The 21,157-nt window shown below is 52.4% G+C and overlaps 7 protein-coding genes across 7 annotated transcripts; 6 read left to right on the forward strand and 1 right to left on the reverse strand.

Moving 5' to 3' along the window:
- Positions 1-178: 178 nt before the first annotated feature.
- On the forward strand, positions 179-1,196 carry PG994_013831 (regulator of volume decrease after cellular swelling-domain-containing protein; the record flags this gene model as incomplete). Its single annotated transcript, XM_066865240.1, has 2 exons — positions 179-471; positions 527-1,196. The coding sequence occupies 2 exons, from the start codon at positions 179-181 to the stop codon at positions 1,194-1,196; spliced, it is 963 nt and encodes a 320-aa protein (XP_066708369.1).
- Positions 1,197-1,994: 798 nt separating this feature from the next.
- PG994_013832 (uncharacterized protein) lies at positions 1,995-4,846 on the forward strand (the record flags this gene model as incomplete). Its single annotated transcript, XM_066865241.1, is given in 2 exon segments — positions 1,995-2,249; positions 2,264-4,846. 2 exon segments carry the CDS (start codon positions 1,995-1,997, stop codon positions 4,844-4,846), a joined length of 2,838 nt encoding a protein of 945 aa, XP_066708370.1.
- A 1,757-nt stretch (positions 4,847-6,603) lies between these two features.
- On the forward strand, positions 6,604-8,622 carry PG994_013833 (Sugar transporter STL1; the record flags this gene model as incomplete). Its single annotated transcript, XM_066865242.1, has 6 exons — positions 6,604-6,691; positions 6,751-7,279; positions 7,342-7,533; positions 7,585-7,629; positions 7,687-8,183; positions 8,243-8,622. The coding sequence occupies 6 exons, from the start codon at positions 6,604-6,606 to the stop codon at positions 8,620-8,622; spliced, it is 1,731 nt and encodes a 576-aa protein (XP_066708371.1).
- Positions 8,623-12,811: 4,189 nt separating this feature from the next.
- Positions 12,812-13,468, forward strand: PG994_013834 (uncharacterized protein; the record flags this gene model as incomplete). The annotated part of the gene is made up of 1 exon (XM_066865243.1): positions 12,812-13,468. The coding sequence occupies one exon, from the start codon at positions 12,812-12,814 to the stop codon at positions 13,466-13,468; it is 657 nt and encodes a 218-aa protein (XP_066708372.1).
- A 1,078-nt stretch (positions 13,469-14,546) lies between these two features.
- On the reverse strand, positions 14,547-15,378 carry PG994_013835 (uncharacterized protein; the record flags this gene model as incomplete). The annotated part of the gene is made up of 3 exons (XM_066865244.1): positions 14,547-14,627; positions 14,703-14,868; positions 15,011-15,378. 3 exons carry the CDS (start codon positions 15,376-15,378, stop codon positions 14,547-14,549), a joined length of 615 nt encoding a protein of 204 aa, XP_066708373.1.
- Positions 15,379-16,216: 838 nt separating this feature from the next.
- On the forward strand, positions 16,217-17,509 carry PG994_013836 (uncharacterized protein; the record flags this gene model as incomplete). The annotated part of the gene is made up of 1 exon (XM_066865245.1): positions 16,217-17,509. One exon carries the CDS (start codon positions 16,217-16,219, stop codon positions 17,507-17,509), a length of 1,293 nt encoding a protein of 430 aa, XP_066708374.1.
- Positions 17,510-17,744: 235 nt separating this feature from the next.
- Positions 17,745-18,069, forward strand: PG994_013837 (uncharacterized protein; the record flags this gene model as incomplete). Its single annotated transcript, XM_066865246.1, has 2 exons — positions 17,745-17,775; positions 17,831-18,069. 2 exons carry the CDS (start codon positions 17,745-17,747, stop codon positions 18,067-18,069), a joined length of 270 nt encoding a protein of 89 aa, XP_066708375.1.
- Between the last annotated feature and the right edge of the window lie 3,088 nt (positions 18,070-21,157).

The following is a 21,157-nucleotide window of genomic DNA, read 5'->3' on the forward strand; positions in this document are numbered from 1 at the left end:
ATAAGCCCCACCATTCAACATTCAAGCTCACTTTCTGGGGAAGCTCGCAAAGGTCAGTCGAGCCTTGCCCGTCTCAGCAACCGCTTTCTTATACTTGTGCCAATACAGATAGCACGAGGAAGTGTGTGATAATTACTGTCATATTCTAGACTCTCTATCATCGACAAACTCATCAGATATGCTTCCTACTGTCATAAAGACCTGCCCTTCGGCCGAAAACGACTTTGAGCCTCTGAGTGAGTATCAGGCCCAGACGCCCGAAACCTTCTTCGACGGGAAGCCCGTGCTTTACGTTCATGACGAGAATGTAAAGGCCTGGTGCTCAACCGAGCACTACAAACGACTTTACTTCTTCTCCGGGGATGACTCCGCCCCGAAGCATCCTACCGCACCCGAGAACCTGGCGCTGGAGAACGATGGTGGAAAGCACATGAGAGAGGAAGCTCAGGTTCAAGTGTTTGTCGGGTCAAGGTAAGAGACTTAACGGCATACAAGCAAATGGCCATCTGACTAAGCGTTCGTATAGCAAATTTATTCTGTTCTCCCCCAGCAGCGGCACCGGCATTGAGATCCCTTATCCTGCCATCACTCTGCATGCGACCAAGAACTTCCGGAGCCTGCAATCCCCAGACAATGCAGACCTCAAGTTCGTAGGCGTCTACATGCAGCTGGAGTTCTCGGGCGACGGCGGTGGCGATGATGACGACGCGTTCGACCCCATCGAGCTCACGTTGATCCCGTCACAGAACCCCCAGAACTTGTCCGATTCTCGGGTCGATCCGCTCAACGCCGAGCGCAATGCTGCCCTGTTCAACCAGATCTCGGCCTGCTCGAACTTGCATCCTGATCCGCAAGACGAAGACGACGACGAGGAAGATGAATCGGACCGGATCATCTTCGAAGGTGAGGCTCTGGAGGGTCTTCCTGGCGCTTTTCAAGGCCATGCGGACGGTGGCCTGCCTCCGCCTATGCCCGGCAGCTCGGGCTGGATTACTGCTGAAAACGTGAACGAGTATTTCGATGCCGAGGGGAATTGGATTGGCGGTGGTGGTGACGAAGACGGCGAGGAGGGTGTCAGTGGAGAACTAGGCGAAGGCGCCGGCCGAGTCCGCGTACGAGATGAGGTGGATGGCGAGGGTACCAATGGACACAGCAACGAAGACGCAGCCGATTCCAAGCGATCGCGGACTGAGTAGGTTGCCAAAGCATGGCGCAATGGCGAGGAAGAATTGGGACAGCTTGCCCACGAAGAAGAATGGCGGATTACTTTCTCAATAGGATAGGTATGTGGCCGCTACCCCCTCTCGGACCGTCGCAATGCTTAACATAGTACGTGGTGCAGATGATACCCAATGAAAAACCACAGAAGGACTACATGACAGTACGAAATGTGCAAAAGCCCCTTTTCGATCTATTTGTGCCTCGTACACTCTCGCGGGGGACCCGGGCATGGTGCCGGGCGCTGAGACTTGGTGTTAGGTCAGGTCTCGCTCGTTGAGTCCGAGAGCGAGACGAGGTCCAACAACTCGGCACCGAAAAGCATGATGCTGTGGGTGTGTGAAAACCAAGGCTGGCGAGTCGTGCAACATCCCCTGTGTTTACCGCCCGAAACACGTTGTTATTGATTCTTCCACCGTTGTCTGGCGCATAAGGTTCAAAGTCGCAGTAGTTGGCAGTCAAACAACATGCCTATTCACACAGAAAACACACTCCAGCTTATCGTGACAAGTCACTGGCACCAGCCTCTTGTCTCAGAGACGTGGGGTTGGCTGGAATGTACTTTGGTCCAGCGACGCATTCCACAAGATCAATTACCCCTGACTCTACTCGCCTTTTCACAAGGGCAATCTGTTGTTTGTTTCGCTGCCCTTGACCACCTTCTACGTTCAATCCGCAAACTGTTTACACGGCGGACGACGAGATCGCAGCTTCTGGCCAGCGAGCTTCAACCTGATTGTTACGCACAAACACTTCCCCCTTCTAGCTAATCCAGAATGCCCAGCCTTGTTCGCGGCTTTGCTTCGATAGAGGCACGGGACGGAGATTCTGGCTCTTCGACTCTGTCAACGGGCGGCATCGTCGGCGTTGCCATCTCCGGCGCCTTGGTTGTTTTCGTAGTTCTATCACTGCTTCTTGTTTGTGTCGCGAGACGTCAAGCACGGCGGCGGCGGCTCGTCGAACAAGCAGGATCGGCCACCATAGGATCGCCTTCACAGGATGGCTGGGAAGACAAGTCCCCATTCCCCGGCGTTTGCGCAAAAAGTCCATATTCGACAACGAAGGCGACCTGGAGTCAATCCAACAAAGGCATCGCATCTCTCTGCCCGTCATCCCTCCTGTCTTCTCCAGGCGCCCGAGTCTCAACCTAGCCCCCTTTAGGGATGATGTCCACAGCAGCGGCGGGCAGTCCCAGCGCAGGGAGAAGGAACGTGGCCGAGAACTTCGCGAACTCCGACGCAAGAGCTCATGGATCGACGAGGACGCATTGCACGGGCCACGCATATCGAAACCCAAGAGCAAGCACAGCCTGTTGTCGCTTCGCCGGAAGCTGAGTGCCAGACAAATCTCGAGCAATCCCGCCTTGCTGGGGAGCCCAACCTTGCCCCATGCCGAGCGCAAAGCCCATCCCGGTCCAAACGAAAGCAACGGCGAAGCTCTGCCTGTTGGGGGAGACATATGCTTGTCTTTTGGAACTGTCCTATACGAGCCCCGTCCGGCGCCGCAGACGGTGAGCGCACCCCAAGCAAGCCCTACGCGCACCCAGCAGCCTTTAGCGGCGGCGGAAACGACGAGGAACACATACACCATCGCTTTTGAAGCAGCACAGCAACTCGCCGGCAAATCGCGCCTGCCAGACTCTCAACGGCCACCCCGGCCCTGCACGTCGGCCACAGACTTGTCCGCTATCCTCCAACTGACGGCTGCGAGACTTCAAGACGGCAACAGAAGCGCGAGACGGCAGACAATGTTTGCGAGAAGCCAGCAGCTTGTCCGGTTCGGAGATGTTCAATACGCAGATGGTGGGCCAGTAAGTCCGGCACGAAAAAAGAGTGCACCGGAAGTTATGGTTGCCGAGCTCGAGGCAGCGGAGATGACGAGTTTCCCCAAGGGGCCAACTCCCAGCACGATACAGAAATCCAGCCACGATCGCCACGTCTCCCACATGTCGCACGTATCGCAGTTTTCGATTGTGTCTGAGGCTGATAGCATGCTCGCTTGCAGGCGAGGTTCGCAGCCCGACGTGCAGACTGCATTGTCTAGTCCCAGCCGACATGAGCGGGCCAAAGAGTTGGCGCAAGCCGAGCAGAACCAAGAACTGCGACCTACTACTAGCGGATCTGAGTCGTTGGCGTTCTCAACACTATATAGTGTAGACGAGGAAACAGACCTCTCGCCAACGAAGAGCCCCGGCACTGAACGTACATATGTTGCTCGTACGACGCACCAGCCGTATGAAAGGTACGACACGAGCCCAAAGCTTCCTTTTGACAACGGCGGCAGTCCTCGGGTAAGCAAACTACGCCGGGGAACGTTGGGTCAGTTTCATGGACCCAGACCCATGCCTCGCCCCGAATGTCCGGCCATGCACGTCAGTCCCCGGTGTAGGGCCGACAAGCCATTGGAGCCTTCATCGCACTTTTCTATTTACGCTGTAGACGACGATCCGTTTACCGCGGACCTGTCGCCATCCCAGAACTCGCCGCGGCTCTCACAGGTCTTCAAAGTCTTGCCGGCCAACGTGAACCGCCCCGAGACTGGCCCTAAATCTAGGGACTCGACTCGAGCTACGAGCTCCAAGCCACTAGTGCGGTTCACCAAGGCAACGGCGACGCCCACGCCGTCGCCCAAGAGCCTGCAGATCACGCTGCCGCCGCCATATGTCACTCAGGGCATCATTGACCGGCTCCCCAGCCCTACGCTTTCGTCGCGCAGTAGCGGGTCATCAATCCATGAGAGCTCTAGCAACGGGAACAGGACGTCCATCGCCACGACCATCGGCTACAGCACCACGACACTGCTGACCATGCCGAGCCCCGAGGGCTCCCCGACAAAATTAGATCAAAGGCCGAGGTCGCAAGCTGGATTTCACCGTGACCCCTCAAAGGCTACAGACGACGAAGAAGATGAGCGGCGGGACATGGTTCACAACGATATGCCGCGACCCAGTTTCGTCAACCAGTCCAGGTCGCCCTCGGACGGTTCCGTATACTCCTCACAAGCGGAGGGCGAAGAAGAAGTAGAAGAAGAAGATCGGCTGCCGCCACTCCGTAATGAGGCGACCAACAACGTCGATAATCGAGACAGCACCCAGATAGCCAGCCTGGTGGCCGAGCTCCGCCGCATGAACAGCCAGGTCAGCCAGGCGAGCGGGTACAGCAGAGCGTCTACGTCGTCGTCGACTACGCTGGGTGCTGTCGCTGAAGTTGGCAGCCCCACGCTGCCGGCTCTCCGCGGCGGAGGGTTCAGCCCCGGGAAGCGGGGTGGCACTTCGGGGGCCTCCCGAAACTATCTGGCGGTAGGCAGTCCGGAGAAAAAGCCGTACGAGGAAGGAGATAAGGGGGTTTCGGGCGGTGCTCCGGCGGCACGTCGTTGGGGCAACGAGGGCAGTGCTGGTATAAGTGCTAGAAGAGGTCGGCGTGGGACTGTAGGTGCCGGTATGGGTTCTGGGACAGGGTTGGCGAGTCGGCTGAAGGAGCTGGATAGACACATGACTGGAGTGTCCAAGCAGGTGGTTGCGAAATCACCGGGCCGGAGCAGTTCGATGCGAGTCCGAGTGGAGGCCAGTTCGGAGAGCTTATATGATGAATATGGGTTCCTGAAGAGCTCTCCGGTCGGACGAGATTGACGGATGATGACCTGATGCAGCGTTACGTTTTCGTTTTGTACGTATTCACGATTGATGGGTTGTCATGTTCATGAAATCACTATGCGAGAAACCTGGACTACGGAGTTATGTATTCCGATGTGGGGGGAATACGTCCAAGAACAACTCTCCATATCTAAAGAAACGAGTAAGTATCTAAGCTATCAATACAAGACTTCATCAATGGTAACCGAGAATGTCCTCAATTCATATGCAGGGGCGGACGCCCCAAGCACCAAGTGTCACATTTCATGAAGCAATCCACTCGTAATCGCAGAGCACAGTAGACCTCGAAATCGATCTGCCTTGGCAATTGTGATCGGAGGACATCGAATTCCATGGTGCCGATGTTTTCCGATGTCCCGCATACTTTTTCCTCGGCAACGACAACAAAAGGCCCAGCAGCAGAACATGGCAATGTCACCTCTCGTTTCGAATTGAAATCCCACGTTCGAGTCGGTGAACCATGCCAGCGGGCAGAAGTACGACTCGAGCACCGCACGCGATCCAAGGCGTGAAGCGGGTCGCGTGTGGGCTCCATATCTAGACCCCATATTTTCAATCCGGGGAGAGCCTGGGGAGACCGACGTAGCGCCGGAGCGGTCGCCTTTTACAGTTCGACCTTTTGTACGGTATAGGTGAAGGGCGCAAGAAGAGGAGGGATAGAGGCAGCCGGAGCCGTCGTGAATTTCGCAATTCCCCTTAGCACCCGACGCCTCCCGACTAACCCGCCGTTTGATTCTCGCACATCGCCGAATGCTTGAGAACTCACCATTTTGGCCAACAGCCAGGCCGCTTGTACATGTACAGGTGCCGTAAAAAGCGTTACTGCACACCAAGCGGAACCGTGACGTCACAGGATCTTTTCTCCGCGCTCGGAGTGGACACCTCGAGGCTGGGTGCGGCAGATGATCGGGACGAGGCAAGAACTCCTATCGGGTTGCCTAAAGAGGCAATCCGACAGCGAACGGCTATTCTTTCTTCCTCCAACGCTCTGTGTGCGACGACCCCAAGAAGAAGGGACCTCAACCGTATGGATTACCCATTTACTGGAGAGCGCGGCAACATGAGGCTCTTGCTGGGACGTCACGCATTCTCACCACCAAGGAAACTCGACTAGATTATGAGGCTCATAGCAGAAGTGCATCATCGTCTTGTCCAGCCAGCAAGAATGAAGACATGTAAGCATACGAGCTTGCTCCTCGAACTAGCGTCATCCCTAACGAATCTTATCCCCCCAGTCTCCCTCCCTCTCCCCCCACACACTAGGGAAGTGTCATCATCGTTGCTTGATCGTGCTAACGTCAGACTAGCGGGTCTTGCTCAGCACCGCATATTTTGCTGCCATCCCCCTGCATTCTGGACTGCAAAGCATGGGGCCGAGATGGGTTTTCTGCTTTCTCTGACATGGTGGATCTGGTTGGCCGGCCTTGTCTATTCCAGGCAAGACGGGGTCCGGAAAGCAAGAGAGATCGGCAATTATTCCCAGTCTACAGTGATCCTAGTCTTGTGCATCCCTACTCAAATAACCATCTGACATCCAAACACTCTTGTCCCGTTGCAAGTGTACAAATACCACCCTCGCCCCCCGTTGCACGTCTCCCGAAACCCGTGTCTTGCTAATCCGAACCTCCATCGTGTCTGTTTACCGGTTCCTATAGATGTCTTCTGCATGGCTCGGCGCTCTTGAGGGGTACTAGTATCATTAAAAACAACCTCGCCGTTCAACAATCTCCAGCATGAAGCCCTACTTCGGCCTTCGTGGCAAACAGCTCAACTATGCCATCGGCATCATCGCAGGATGCGACTTTCTGCTCTTTGGTTATGGTAACGGCTCTTCCTTTTTCCACAAGTACTCTGGCAATGGGCCACTAACACAGAAGCAGACCAAGGTGTCATGGGAGGCATCCTGACGATGCGCAACTTCCTCGACGACTTCCCTGACATCGACCCTGACGGAGCGACTACTCGGGCGCTTAAGAAAACGCGCTCCGAGACCCAGGGCATCTCTGTGGCGGCCTACAACCTTGGCTGCTTCTTGGGCGCCGTCATCACCATCTGGATCGGAAACCCGCTGGGCCGCAGGCGCATGATCCTGCTTGGCACCGCCATCATGGTCATTGGCGCCATCCTGCAGGCGTCGGCGACCACCTTACCGCACTTCATCATCGGCAGGATCATCACCGGCATCGGCAACGGCGGCAACACGTCGACCGTGCCGACGTGGCAGTCCGAGACCTCGCGGTCGCACAAGCGTGGCAAGCTCGTCATGATCGAGGGTGCGCTCATCACCTGTGGTATCATGATCAGCTACTGGATCGACCTGGGTTTTAGTTTTGTTCCCGGCAGTGTAGCCTGGCGTTTCCCGCTGGCATTCCAGATTGTCTTCTGTCTGTTCATCTTATCAACCATCTGGTGCGTCCTCCCCTGTTGGACTGTTGTCTGGTCCCAGAACAGAGTTACTAACCCCCAAAAAGGAACCTGCCCGAGTCGCCGCGATGGCTCGTTCTTAAGGACCGAGAGGATGAAGCTCTTGACGTGCTTGCTGCCCTCGCAGACACGACTATAGATGACAAGGATGTCCGGAATGAGTTCATCGCTATCAAGGATACCGTACTGGAGATGAAAAAGGGCCGTTTCCGAGATCTATTCACGCAAGGAAAAGACAGGTTTGTCCCGGCCCCCGTCATCGTCCACTCCAGGCGCTGACATTGCTACAGGAACTTTCACCGCACCTTGCTTGGCTATACCAACCAGATGTTCCGGTAAGTTACCTCCTCGCCCCACGAAATGCATGTGTGCTCATACTGACCTGCGTCTAGTGAGTCAAACACCTGCGCTGCCGATGCGCTGCCGATGCGCTGCCGATGCGCTGCCGATGCGCTGCCTCAGTCTGCCCTTGCTCTGGACCACTTACTGACACGACCGACAGAACAAATCTCGGGTATCAATCTCATCACCTACTACGCCCCTGTGATCTACTCCGGTCTCGGGATGAGCAGCTTCATGGCACGTCTTCTGGCAGCCATCAACGGGACGGAGTACTTCATCGCTTCATGGCCTTCCGTGTACTTGGTAGAGCGGGTCGGGCGTAGAAAGCTCATGCTGTTCGGCGCGGCCGGCCAGGCTGCCAGTATGGCAGTCCTTGCGGGTGTCAATTCGCGGCCTGACAGCGCCCCCTGCCAGATCGCCGCCGTCGTCTTTCTCTTTGTCTTCAACACCTTCTTCGCCATCGGCTGGCTCGGTATGACCTGGCTGTACCCCGCCGAGATCGTCCCTCTACGGATCAGAGCCCCTGCCAACGCCCTGTCCACTTCAGGTCAGTATCACCGGTGGAGACTCTGAAGAGATGAATACTGACGTGCAATAATCGTATAGCCAACTGGATCTTCAACTTCATGGTCGTCATGATTACCCCGGTTGCCTTCGACAGTATTGGGTACCAGACGTACATCATCTTCGCCGTCATCAACGCTTTCATGGTCCCGAGCGTCTACTTCTTCTACCCGGAGACGGCCTACCGGTCCCTCGAGGAGATGGACGCCATCTTCCACAAGGTGGACGGCGCCGCGGCGTACTTCCAGGTCGTCGGCGTGGCGCGTAACGAGCCCCGCCGCTACGGCAAGAACGGCGAGTTGCTCATCGCGTACGAGGAGACCGAGGAGCACAAGGCGCACGTACACCACGGGGAGTTCAAGGGGGCATCGGCTTCGCACAGCGAGGGGGATGCGGAGAATGGTCGCGGGGGAGTGATGTAGAAGGGGCAGGGGTCGGAGGGGTAAGAAGACATATGCATAGGCCTTGTGTACAGTGGCGTGTCGGATTCGACTCATGTCTTCCGATATCTCGACTTAAAATCAGGACTAGGAAACAAATACTGGATAATGCAAAAGTAAATACATAACCGTAATCAAGTCCATCAGACTACTTCACCTTGGAGTTCATTGGCACCCAGATCAGGGCTAGCACGTCAGCGGCGTAGTGATAACGAGCAGCCGAGTTCAAATATCATGCTAGACATATAGAGGCTGTTTCGGTAAGCAAACAAGTTTCGTGACAATATCTGCTGTTACAGGGCGCACCGTATGAATTGGTATTCATCCTACAACCTCAATGTTTTGCTGGCCCTTTCTTTGCCTGATGCTTTTCTGACGCCAGAAATGATTTGATCACAGGTGCTGCCATCTGGAGTGTTGGCCTGACATAATCTTCTCATACTTGGGAGGCGGGCCGAACAGGTTGCCTTCGAGACGGTAATGAGGGGGGTGAACCTGGTATAGGACCGCAGAGCATAACATCACAATATCGTCTCGACTCCGGGCGTGATAGTTTGGCAGTGTGTAGATCTCTTGAGTTATTGCTCTATTACCAATGTCCTCGGCCGTGGTGGGGCTGGTAAGGGGCCGACGGCGCTCGGGGTCTGAGTCTGAAGAAGCCCCTGTCTGTGAAGAAGCCCTTGTCTGTGAAGAAGCCCCTGCGTCTGCTGCTAGATCACGGGTAATAAGATGCCTTCTCTAGCCAAGCGCCGTTCATGCGGCGTCTGCGGCGGCGAGCCACGCCCCAAGGTGAATACAGTTGGCGGGACAACAGCGCTCAAGACTGGTTCGTTTGCTCAGGTCTGGATTGTCGACTTGCTCGCGCGGTCGTGGTGATGCTCGGCCTGCTAGCCCGGGTGAGGCTTCTTCTTTGTTTGTATCTAGTCCTTCTGCATATTCTCATTCGAATACTTTCTCGTTGCCTTTGTATGCCTACCGGTCCAACGAATCTTCTCCGATGATTTCTACCGCAGGGTCCAAAGTAAAAGGGGCTATGCTTTACTTTTGTCAAACTTACCAAGTGTATAGCTATGTTGTTCAACGTCTTCGCGCGCGTATCTTCTTCATGCGCCTCTTCCTCCGCGTATGAAGACACTTCCCACCGGCCATTCTTCCGGTTCCGTCGAAGCTGCCTCGGCCATACTACCGTCGGTCTGCTTTTTCAGATGACAAATAATCGAGCACCGCCTGGTCTCCAACCTGCTACATATCCGTACCTTCGATTCCGAGATGTCACAGTGCTCAGATGGATGATAGCCACCGGCCAAACCGAACCTCCAGCACGACATGGACATCGACGGTTGATCCGTTTCACTCAGTCAGTCACCGAATGCCGGAAAAGCACATATTGTTGGCTCCTACAGAATAGGGAACGTTCATGGTGTGATAGTTGAGAAAGTTTCCATGGCGTCAGAGGTTCCGGATCCCACAAATGCTTTCGACGCCGATGTTCCAGGACAAGAACATCCGAGATGGATGCTCATTCATCGCGCCACTGACTAGGGCTCGGTGCGCTCTGCTTTTGCCAATATACTCATCTCCGCACTCAGCTATTAAAATGCAGAGCATATAGCCATCCTTCCCATTATTGTAATTACATTCCTTATTATGGATTTGGTCTCATAATTGTCGTCGGCAACGAGGTGGGTATACGAAGGGTTTTTCCCGCAGCATCCATGCATACATGCTACTGACAGAACGAGACACAGGGCCGGTAACTCGCACTGCCTTTCTTTAGCTTCTAGTAATCGATTCTCGGCGAAGTCGAACAATCTTCTTTGTGGGGGCTCCAGGTTTGTGGTATCTGCAGGACAAAAGGGGAATGTTAGCAAGGTGGTCATCGGGATATCCTTAAGATATTTATTTTGCCTTCCTGGACTAGCCGAGGGCCATCAGGAAGACCGACAGGCCCAGGGGCGTAACGATCGCGGCCAGCTGGCGGTTGTCCAGCAGCTTTATCATCCAGGAAGTTCGAATCGCCGTTATCGGTTTATGATTGGTCCATGGTAGGTGGCGTCGACGTTGAGCTAGTGACACCAGGGGCAGGGGGCTTAGTTTCGTCTAAAGGGGTTGATGTCCTACCCGGTCTGATCATACAACAGAAAGCGCGCCTGATCTAGCCAAGATCCTTGATTAGGGGAGCTAACAGATACATGCTGTGTCGTACTCGCATCAATTCAACATCACAGATGGGACAGTGTGTAAGTGTTTGAAGCGTTTTCACTAGAACGTCCTGGAAAGGGTGTGATGTCAGTCATATTTGTAGCTCCAGCCGAGCCATCATTTTCATCGTATCTTTCATAACTCTATCCAAATTACTATGCGATAATTTCACTTGTATTTCACTTCCGAGAAGCGGATAGATCTGGGCCCCTGGAAATGGACTGTCAGTTAGGATTTCAAGACATGATTTAGGCGCCAAGCTCGATATGAAGCAGATCTAGCTACCTACAAAAGTCTTAACAAGACCATTCCTCGTAAAGTGTGTGTCACAGGGAGTGTTGCTCTGTGAGAAAGAAAGATGGCCATTTCTTGAAAGAATCTGGCCGCCTGCCAAAGCATTGTGGAGGGACCTCTTCATGTCGAGGTTTGATTTGGGAGAGGAAGGGGATCTTCTAACGAGGGGACGATGTCAGAGGCTCGCCGGTATGGGTGGAGGTGGAAGATGAATGTGGTGTCCCCAAGTGTGGAAATGGTGATGGCGAGTATGGTGGGTTATTCCCCTGTAGATCTGTATCCTCCTTACGAATTAAAAAATCATACTGCAGAGCCTTAACACAATCGATGAGAATGACATATGTGCTACATACAAAGAAGGATCTAAAGGCCTGACCTCGTGGACTTGTATGGGACATGGATTGCAGTGCTTTGGGAGCCCAAGTGACAGGAGAAAGTCACCAACCTACTGGTCTTTCAGGGGGGCAGACCCTATCCACGATGGCCTCACAGGGGGCTGGCTGGGGTATGTAGGTCTTGGTTCACCGATTCCAGTCAATGTAATTTGGGCCCAGCAACAGGTACCCTACCTACCCATAGCACCTCAGGTATCCAGTTAGAAGGGTCAAAACGATAGGCAGTTGCCATCCAAATGAGGTAATGAGGTACGTATCTACGCGAGTGGGCCCCACCGCATGTTTACAAAATTGATCATTTGATGTTGAACTTCGTTCCTCTTCCTTTCTCCATCATCACTGCAGAAAAACTTTGGAAAATTTTCTGCTCTGATGGCGCCCGGAAGATTCCCTTCGCGCGTTGGCCGCAACCATCGTGGCGGCGGTCAGCAAGACCAGCAAAGTCACGCTGGTCAATACGCACAACCTCAAGCTCAGTCTCAGTCTCACCCTCAGTCTCAACCTCAGCCTCAGCCTCAATATCAACCTCAAGGTCAGTACACAGGTCCCTACCAAGCCCCGCCAACATATGGCAATGCTGGTCAGTTACAGCCGATCTATGGCAGTGCTGGATACAACCAGCCAAATTATTGTAATGCGGGTCAGTCACCGCCGATGTATGGCGGTGCTGCTTTTTACAATCCCCCGTCCCCAGCCTACCAGCAAAGTCCCTATCTGCAGGCTCCGTTTTATTATGGTGGTGGTTTCCCATATGCCCAGACACCTTGGGCTCCTCCTCTGCTGATGGCTCCTCCGCCGATGGCTCCTCCGATGGCCCCCCTTCTGCCAATGGCTGCTCTGTCGATGGCTCCTACTGCTCCTCCTGCCCCTCTTCCTGCACCTAATTACTGTACAGCCGAATTCCCTTCTCTCAGGGAGACAGGCGTCATGCAAAGTGGGAAAGTCGGCGCGATTTCAAATTTGGATACGGTCAAGACAGTAGTTTTGAACCTAGTATTCCCCCCTCTGTCACCGACAACCCTTTGGGGGTCTCCAAGAGTGCTTGGATTTGGCCTCCGAATGGCGGCGCGCGAAGACACATTTTCTGTGGAAATTGTCAAACGCAGCATCCTCCCGAGTTATGCCGTGGTCCTCTGGGTTCCAGAGGCCGACTTAATAATTGTGGGTTCTGTGGCAAGAAAGGTCATCTTGTTGAGGGTTGCTATAGCCTGGAAGGTAACAAGGATAGAGACCGATGGTTGGTCTACGTTGTTTGGGAGTTTAGACAGGGTCTGGCTCCGATGATCACAAAACTGGACTATTCGACCAAGGTGCCTGGCGATGAAACCAAAGGATTTATTCGGAAACCGGTGCTCAATCCTACCCTGGCAAAAGCGTGGGAGAGAGAAGTTATCTCTCTCGACAGAGCTGCCGGACGTGGGGCCTACTGGAAGCGGTTCAGGTGGACGAGTAGGTTCAAAAGACGGATCAAGGCTGTTCTGGACGAGTTGCCGGACGATCCGACTGTCCCGCAGGATTTCAAGAACCGAGGCCCGCTGCCGTCGAAGGTTTCCAACCAGGGTGATTATGGATTTGCGAGTGTCGATCCTCTGAGTATTCCGTTGATGTACAACCAGAAATGGGTCCTATTTGAGAATGCCCCACGAGATCCACCTGAAACCAATCCCTTTTTCAAGCTTGTAAATGGCTGGGAGGAATCCAAAGAATCTCAGACGAGTGACCAAGAGGAGCGCGATCAAGTTATGGGCCTGGATAAGAACCGCCGGGCGACCCGTCAGCCTCGTCAACAGGAGGCAGCGATGTCGGCTTCTAACCCTGATGAGATGGGAGCGGACGACATCAAGGAAGAGTATGGTTCACCTCAGGCAGTAGATGTAACAGCTCTGCATTCTTTGGTAGAAACAAGTTCCATCAAATCTGAGCCCAAGTCACCTTAAAACTCAACAGGGGTTTTCCTTCAGGAAGAAGTTTTAACGCTCTAGGTAGAAGAATACTACAGAGTAACCCGTCACCGCCACCTGCCTTATCGTTTTTGTGTGAGATGCTGTGTTTCGATTTGTATTTGATGCAATGTCAAATGTGACGTACCTACGCGTCAAGTGAACTAAAGTCATCTGAATTCTGCACGCTTCTATTCTCACCCATGCTCCTTGGCCATAAGTATTTGAGTCAAGGACAGTTCTTCTGCTGGCGATTTCTTACCGCGATATCTGTAACTGGATTTAAATGTCCATAATGTTAAAGTTATGAGCCCATCGATAGTTGGAAAGGCCTGATTGGACTTCCTTTTCTACCCAGAGAGGCCGATAGACGAGCGGATGATTGCATTGAGCGTGCGGCGTTTGACAAGCTGAAGCTATTCGCAGAAGGGACCACGGATTTCGTGAGCTTGTATGCAGCTTTATGCAATGCTTCGTTGTCAACAATCGCCATCCAGTCAGTTCACAACCCCTAATACGCATTATAATGGCATCCGTTGCACTATAGCGACCGTCTTCAGTACTGTCTCGGCATCCTCTTCAATACTAAATGAGAAAGCTTGCTTGCTTCACCGCACTTGTAATTGGGCTTCTGTGACATTCGTGCTTTCGTGACTCCCTATCAAATCAGGTAATCATGGCTACCATATGGGGTTTGAAGCTGCAATTACTCATCCGTCTGCAAATGTAATGTCAGATACTCACTGAAACTCCAACCTGGCGCGACGCTCATGCTGGTGTGCTCGGACTCCTTGCTGCCTTCTCCTTGGAAGATCGATCGTATCTGCACGCATTAACAATAGGACAAGTAGGAATAAAGTTGATTCAGGATTCAACCCAGAAGTGCAGACACCTCAAATAGGCTGACGAGTTCAATGGATAAGATAGTACCAAACACTGAACATTGTAGTATGAGCTGTCAGAACCAACCTTTCGCCTTTTCAAGTGCATCCTATCATGTTTTCCTATATGCCCGAGAGGCCACACACAGTGATTTGGCTTCTGTTCAGTCACCTTCCTGCCGTTGTCTGTTCTCCTATGCTGGGACAGTCTCCTCACACCCTTCGCGGTTGAAAGCATCGGGCCAGCCATTGTCACGATATATCTGACGTACTTCCTACATTCCATGTGAGAAGGTATGCCCAACCACTAAGGGGTGATTGCCGGAGCGGCTCAACCGAGCGAAACTTACATCAGTACTGACATCGTGCCGAAACATAATACCGTCATCTACGCTCTCAACCACGGCGGCCCAATCCAGGGTGCGATACTTCTCCTTCCACTCCTCAAAAAAATCTGCCACAGGGCGAGTGTGGTAGGCGCGCCATGCGTCAGGGTTATCCCGCGCAGGCTCCGACCTCTCAGGACGCTCCTGTTAGATGAAATTCGTGACAGTGCCTGATTCTTACAATCAGGTTGTATTATCAATGATTTGGTAATGCATTGGCTTGATCTAATGACTTGCCAGTCTCAGTGTCCAACAACAGCCAGCTTCCGTACCTGCTCCCGGACGTCAGAACCGCCAAGTGTGGAGGTACAGTACCTGCTCCGTACGGAGCCAGGTTGCCGTCGACAAGGCCCCGATCGAACGTCCAACGCGTGGCAGAATCGTAATAGTTTGTAGCACGTGTCATTAGAACCACTTGATCGTTGCCTTGACCGTTGGACCGGATATACGGTAGGTGTCGCAGAAGGTCGCATACAGCGGCATTCTTGCCCAATGGAGCAATGTATGCGTCGGTCAGATCCGGCCATCCCTCATTCAGTGGATTGACTATGTCCTCAGTCGAGAGGCGCGGCAGGGTTGCCAGGAAGTGGTAGAAAGAACGCACTGCGGTTATCGAGTTGTTATGGGTGTAGCCAATCATTCTGGATGGAGTGGCCCAGCGGAAGATTGGGCGGGTTAAGAAAACATTACAGAACCGGAGAGAGAGAGAGCCCGAAAGAGGTAGATATGGAGGTAAAATATGTACCTAAAGTACTAACATAAATAAATATAAAGTATATAATAAATGCGTGATCATTGCTTGAGGGATTACGAACGCTGTATCAATTTTGATGTAAGTCAGCTGAAGAAGGTACGTACCGATCCCACCTTCCCAATTCGGAAGGCGGACAGATACTGCCCCCACACTTCCCAATGTTTTGTGATGCAGCCAACTTTGCGATTTGGATTTCCTCTTTTTTTCCTTTCCTCTTCATCCCGTCTTTGCGCAAAGTGACAATGCCAACATCAACATGTCGACACCAGAACAAGACTATTTTCTCAGTATCTGGCAAAAGGCCCTTGAATCGCTCGTACAAAAAGCAGGAGGCAATGAGCCTCTGATTAAAATAACGAAAACCATCATTCGCCAGTATGAAACATAGTTATCCGGCGACAGGACACCCAGGTTAGATTTCCTGTGGTTTGTCATTGCAACACTCTGGTCCACCTGTAAGTTGTTGCCCTTCAGTTTTCCTTTCATTCGCTTTGCTTCTGGCCTGATGCTGACATGGTCTACAGTCTGTGAAGGGGACGACCAACTAGAAGAACGCAGGCCTCCACCGCAAGGAATTGCACCAGAGGCCGATATGTTAACATGTTCTGTTATAAGGGAAGTCACGATAGAGAAGTATTCAAAGGTCGATGATTGGATCCAAACTTTCCTGCGAGTCCCTTCAAGTAGGCAACCCACAGCTTCATTTCCCCGGCCACGCGGAGGTATGGCTGAGTCTCAATGGGCGAAGCCCAACCCAACCACATCCGGATTACTAGCCACGCAGACAAGCGTCGCGAACCACCCTCAGAGATCCCTAGCCGCACAGACAAGCGTCGCGACCCTTCCTCAGAGAGCCCAAGCCGCGCAGACAGGCGTGGCGATCCCCCGTCAGCGAGCCCAAGCCGCGCAGACAAGCGCAGCGATCCCCACTCAGCGACCCCTAGCCGCACAGATCAGCGTGGCGATACCCCCTCAGCGAGCCCAAGCCGCGCAGACGAGCGTTGCGAAACGAGCTATTCAATCAAGCAGTGGTCCAGGATCGGACCTCACAGTGGTCGAGCCAAAGACCAAGAAACCTCGGGTAACCGAGCCGGTTGGGAGTATTAACCTGCCGTCTTTGGGCCTTCCACCCGTGCACCCTGGCGCCTGCGTTAGCTGTGAAGTCAAGCTGCCATGCGACGTCAAGGTGTCAGAATGTGTTGCGCCATATATGGTAATCCTGGGCAAGTTCCTGGGAGTATTTATCCATGTCTCCGAGGGCCAGAACTCGGTCCAGATCAAGGCCCACCAACTCAGGGGCGATCAGGGTATGGGAAAGGAAATCCTGGACTTGAACAATGAGTTCAGGGTACGCCGCGCGTACAACATCTTTCTGGGGTGGACAGCCGACATGTATCAGAACGGAAAGGCTAAAAACTTGGCCAAATTTGTTCAGGACGTATTGGCCGCTGATGCCAGTGACATGGTTACCCAAAGCAAAAGGTTGTCCGAATCTATCAATTGCAAGGTAAATATGCAATCGCAAGTGGCGCCTCCGGACGAATACCCGGAGAACTCTCATTTCTTCACTCCAAGGCACGGAAGCGCTGCGGAGCAGAGGCAGAATCAAGCAGCGCGGCAGCCCGTCGAGGAAGTGGCTCCAGTGAGACCCAACCCTCCGGCGGGCCAAACGCTGTTGCCCCATCAGAGGAAACAGCTGCCAGCTATGACGCAAGACGCGCGGCACGGCATATCAAGAAGATATTCTATCGTGTCGGGATTGCCATTCATCCGATCCCTCGATGACGAAGATGAGTCCAACAAGACCAAGCCTGCCAAGGATGATTTGATAACGGCTATAGAAGAGGCCAAGAAGGAGTCTATGGGGGCTAAAGTCACCTGGGGCAAGCCTACCAAGGGCGAGGGCGAAGAGGCTACGGAGGAGGCCGAGTCCACGGATGTCACGCCTGCCAAGGGCGAGGGCGAGGAGGCCACGGAGGAGGTCTCGATAAGCGAGGTGGGTGTGAAGAGTGGCTAGTGGTTGGCGGGGTGGTGAGAGCCACCCTGCCGAGGACCCTTCCCTATGGTGTACTCGAGGACTCGAGTGCACACACCTAGAGGTGTGTTGATATTAGACAGAACACTAATGAGCCATCTTGCCCAATCTGACATGACTTTAGCTGCTGCCTGTGACTGATGTGTATGCCGCCAACCTAGTAGTTCTTCGCAAAATGGCCATGGGTTTAATAATGATTGCATGATTAAATTGCGCTATGATTGATGTACTGTACGCTCCTCAATTTGGTATGTCTTTTGGTTTGGGTGAGGAAGATGCTTCCATAGCTGACATTCACGCCAGGCCCCAAGTACCACGATCTGGCAAGACTTTCAAACCGACATCCTTCCCGTCAGAATCCTGCGCCAAAGCGAAGCTACAAAGCAGCAAACGGCCCCGTTTTCCAAATCAAATCTAAAGCACAGGTGATTGGAAGAACCCATCCATCCTCCGGAGACAAATACGGTGTTCCCAAGGGGGCTAGCTGTCGAAGCTTTCGATCTATCGTTCAAATCAAAATACACATCAAGATTGCCTCCTAAGATGACAGCAAGAGAGTTACGAGATCTGGAACGAAACAACCAAGTTCAGCAATGGGAATCTCCCTTATGGACTGCAAATTGCCTACGCTTGTGGTATTTGAGATCAGCATCAGTTATATATGTTTCCAGACCTCGATGTACCATCATCTAGAGTACATCCCTTCTCAGACCTCTTTCATTTGATCATATTCACGGTTATCCCACGGAAGCGTCTTGGTACAACACAGAATTGCCAAACCCGTTTCGAAGCAGACATGCAGACATAGTCATGTGTGATATCGATGAATCTGGCCAACTGTGGAGGCGTATCTGGGGGGATTCCTGCTCTTGAAGGAAAGCATCCAAACTTTTATAGTCTGCAGAATCACACCATGCCGTTCTCGAATAGTATGAATTTATTGTGTTCGAATTTACTGCCATAACCATGAGTAGACGATCAAGGGGAGAGTGGAAGGCTAAATGAAACCATGTTAACCAGGACCCAAAGAGGCCTGCCAAAGATTTCAGCATGCCAATTCTTGTGGTGGCAGCCCGATGAACAGGTCAGAATATTAGCTGAACGTCTCGGCGTCAGAAGGATCATGGTGGGTATAGCATCAGTTCTTGCTTAAGGATCTAAAAACCATATCGAAGAGCATTACCAACACAGCCCTTCAGAGCCAGAAAGTGTCCGAACGCAACAAAAGATTAACCTGGTTTTCACAATAGGTAGAACGAGTGGCAACTCGAAGTTGAGATAGCATACGGGGGGTCAGGAGGTACTAGAACGGATCTTGCAACAGTTGAGCGGTAATACAATGAGACTTAAGCTTGATCTAAAGGAGATAGCACAATAACAATGAATTCACTTTCGCTTGAACTCGAAGATCCTTGGAAGCATAATGAAGATAGGAGCCCACTCTCTAGTTAGGTGCATCTAGGGATTCAAAGTGAATGGTCTCGGTCAATATTTGAGATTTGACACGTTTCTGCCTACACTCCTGCAAGACAAGCGGTCATGGGGGACAATAAGACGAGAGTTCATAATCTGCTGTGTTCTCCATGAGGTAGCACCTGCTGTACCACTCTTCCAGAACTTGAGCCATTTCCCCTGTTTTGGAATCTTCAATTACTATCTTCCCGGTATGGAATGACTCCCCGGAATCCAACAAGGACATTTGTAGCCATGGAAACTGGCAGGCTAGACAGCTGGAGCTTGGAAAAGGTAAGTCGCCTCTATGTGTGTATTGCCTGTTCAAAACAAAATGGGTTACCTACTTTTTACCTAAGGCAGGTCCATCCATATATTAATGTAGATGCTGTTTGTAATGGATGGGGCACTTGCTTTAATTTTCACTCTCCAACTTAAGTGCACCATTCAATTTCTGCATTCCTCTCTAAATTCTTCCACTTTCAACTCATCATACAACAACAACTTCCATCCAACACGCCTTCCCACGCAACGTCTCCTCCATTTCACCACTCCATCCCATCCCTTCCACTACACGCAATGCTTTCCATCACGGGGGACGAACTAGGTTGTCCTCGATAGAGAGCAAGTTACCAGTCACAGCTGATTCGATTTCGTCCGAACAAACACTGACTTTGTTCACTCACTACGCAGGAAACTAGCAGAACCGAGCCCTTAACACAAGGCACAAGTCGATCTCACCTCAAACAGACGCGCCTTCCAGAGCGAAGGCAACGATCAGCTGCCGCCAACCCCCCCAAGGTATCGTTTCCTTCTTCCCATCACATCACCCAAGCCAATGTCGATTGGCATGGGACCTTCCTGGTTACCCGTAAGTCTGAGTTGGAGAGACAGTCCCATCTTCTCGTCCTCGGCTCGGGCCCTGATGCGGCGTCGGAATGCTACATACATATGGACCTACCCGCCATAAGATGTATGTAGTTATGTGATCGGTCTGCTCCCGTGATCTCCGTTGGGTCCTCTGGACCTTCGTCGGCCTTGCTGGGAATCTGGCAGGGACTGGCGGGATGACGCCCCGGTTCAGTGTGGCCGCTGCCTCCATTTGGACAGGCCTGGAAGCACATGTGCTAATGGTGCCGAGCACGCTTCTGTAAGAGCTAGACGCCGCTAGCAACACGTTTGAGACTCCTGGAGGGCGTGTTGGGAGTTGACGGCGAGCCGAGCCGCACTCCACCAAGCTGATTCGTGTGTTGCCCATCACACGGCATTACTCGGTCTAGTGGAGCGTCAACAGCGCGCAGCGTCATCTTTCTCCTAATTGATGTTTAGCCATGGCCAGATCAAAGGAACTCCTCCCTGGCAAGGGTGTTGTGAAATATCTGGAAGGTTGCAGTCATGAATCGGTGGTGGGTATGGACAAGCACTCGAGCTCTGACTGCACAGCATTGAGATAGAGACTGACTTCAAAATTTTTGTTCTTTCATCAGGCTTGACCGTGGCCTTGGACCCCGATATTACACTGACTTCGGTGGGACTAAAGACGGTCACTCATATTTTTTCGTTGCATTTGCTAGGTCGCTGGCGGTGTGAAGAAGAAATGGAGATATTTCTGTATCACAAGAAAGACAGTAGATATAATTATGCAGTCGTAGAAAGCCTGATTATACGAAGTAACCTTTCATATTTGAATCCTACTGATCCGCAAACAGCTGCTGCTGGCTCCTCGAAAGAGGCCAAACAGTTTAGCCACCATATCAGCTAACAGGAAAACATGCGAATGCTTCGAGAAGGTGACCTTACACTGTGTTTCGTCTGGTGATTTCGTCTGGTGACTGCCAGGTTCCAGCAGATTCTTGAGACACTAGAAAATCCACGACGAAAGGTAAGGCCAGCAAAACAGATCCTGAAGTTTTCAACATGTTAGGGTGAGGCCAACGTGAGACAAAACAGTAGACTGACTCGGCACCTTTACGGTTTACATTGACGTAGAACTGAGAAGCCGGCCATCTATTCCCAGTCGTTGGTTCACCATATCACAGATAAGTCCTACATGGCCACGAGAACAAGGCAGAGGATGGGTCGCCCTTTGGGGCCTTGCTGAGTAGAAGAGTGCAACACTTGTAGCCAGAGATATTTAGGCAAGTACACAGGGAAAATTACACCTACTTGCTCAACGTA

This window comes from Apiospora phragmitis (genome assembly GCF_038363925.1).
Source record: "Apiospora phragmitis strain CBS 135458 chromosome Unknown utg000013l:1.0-2965645.0:1.0-2969333.0, whole genome shotgun sequence".
NCBI classification, from domain to species: domain Eukaryota; kingdom Fungi; phylum Ascomycota; class Sordariomycetes; order Amphisphaeriales; family Apiosporaceae; genus Apiospora; species Apiospora phragmitis.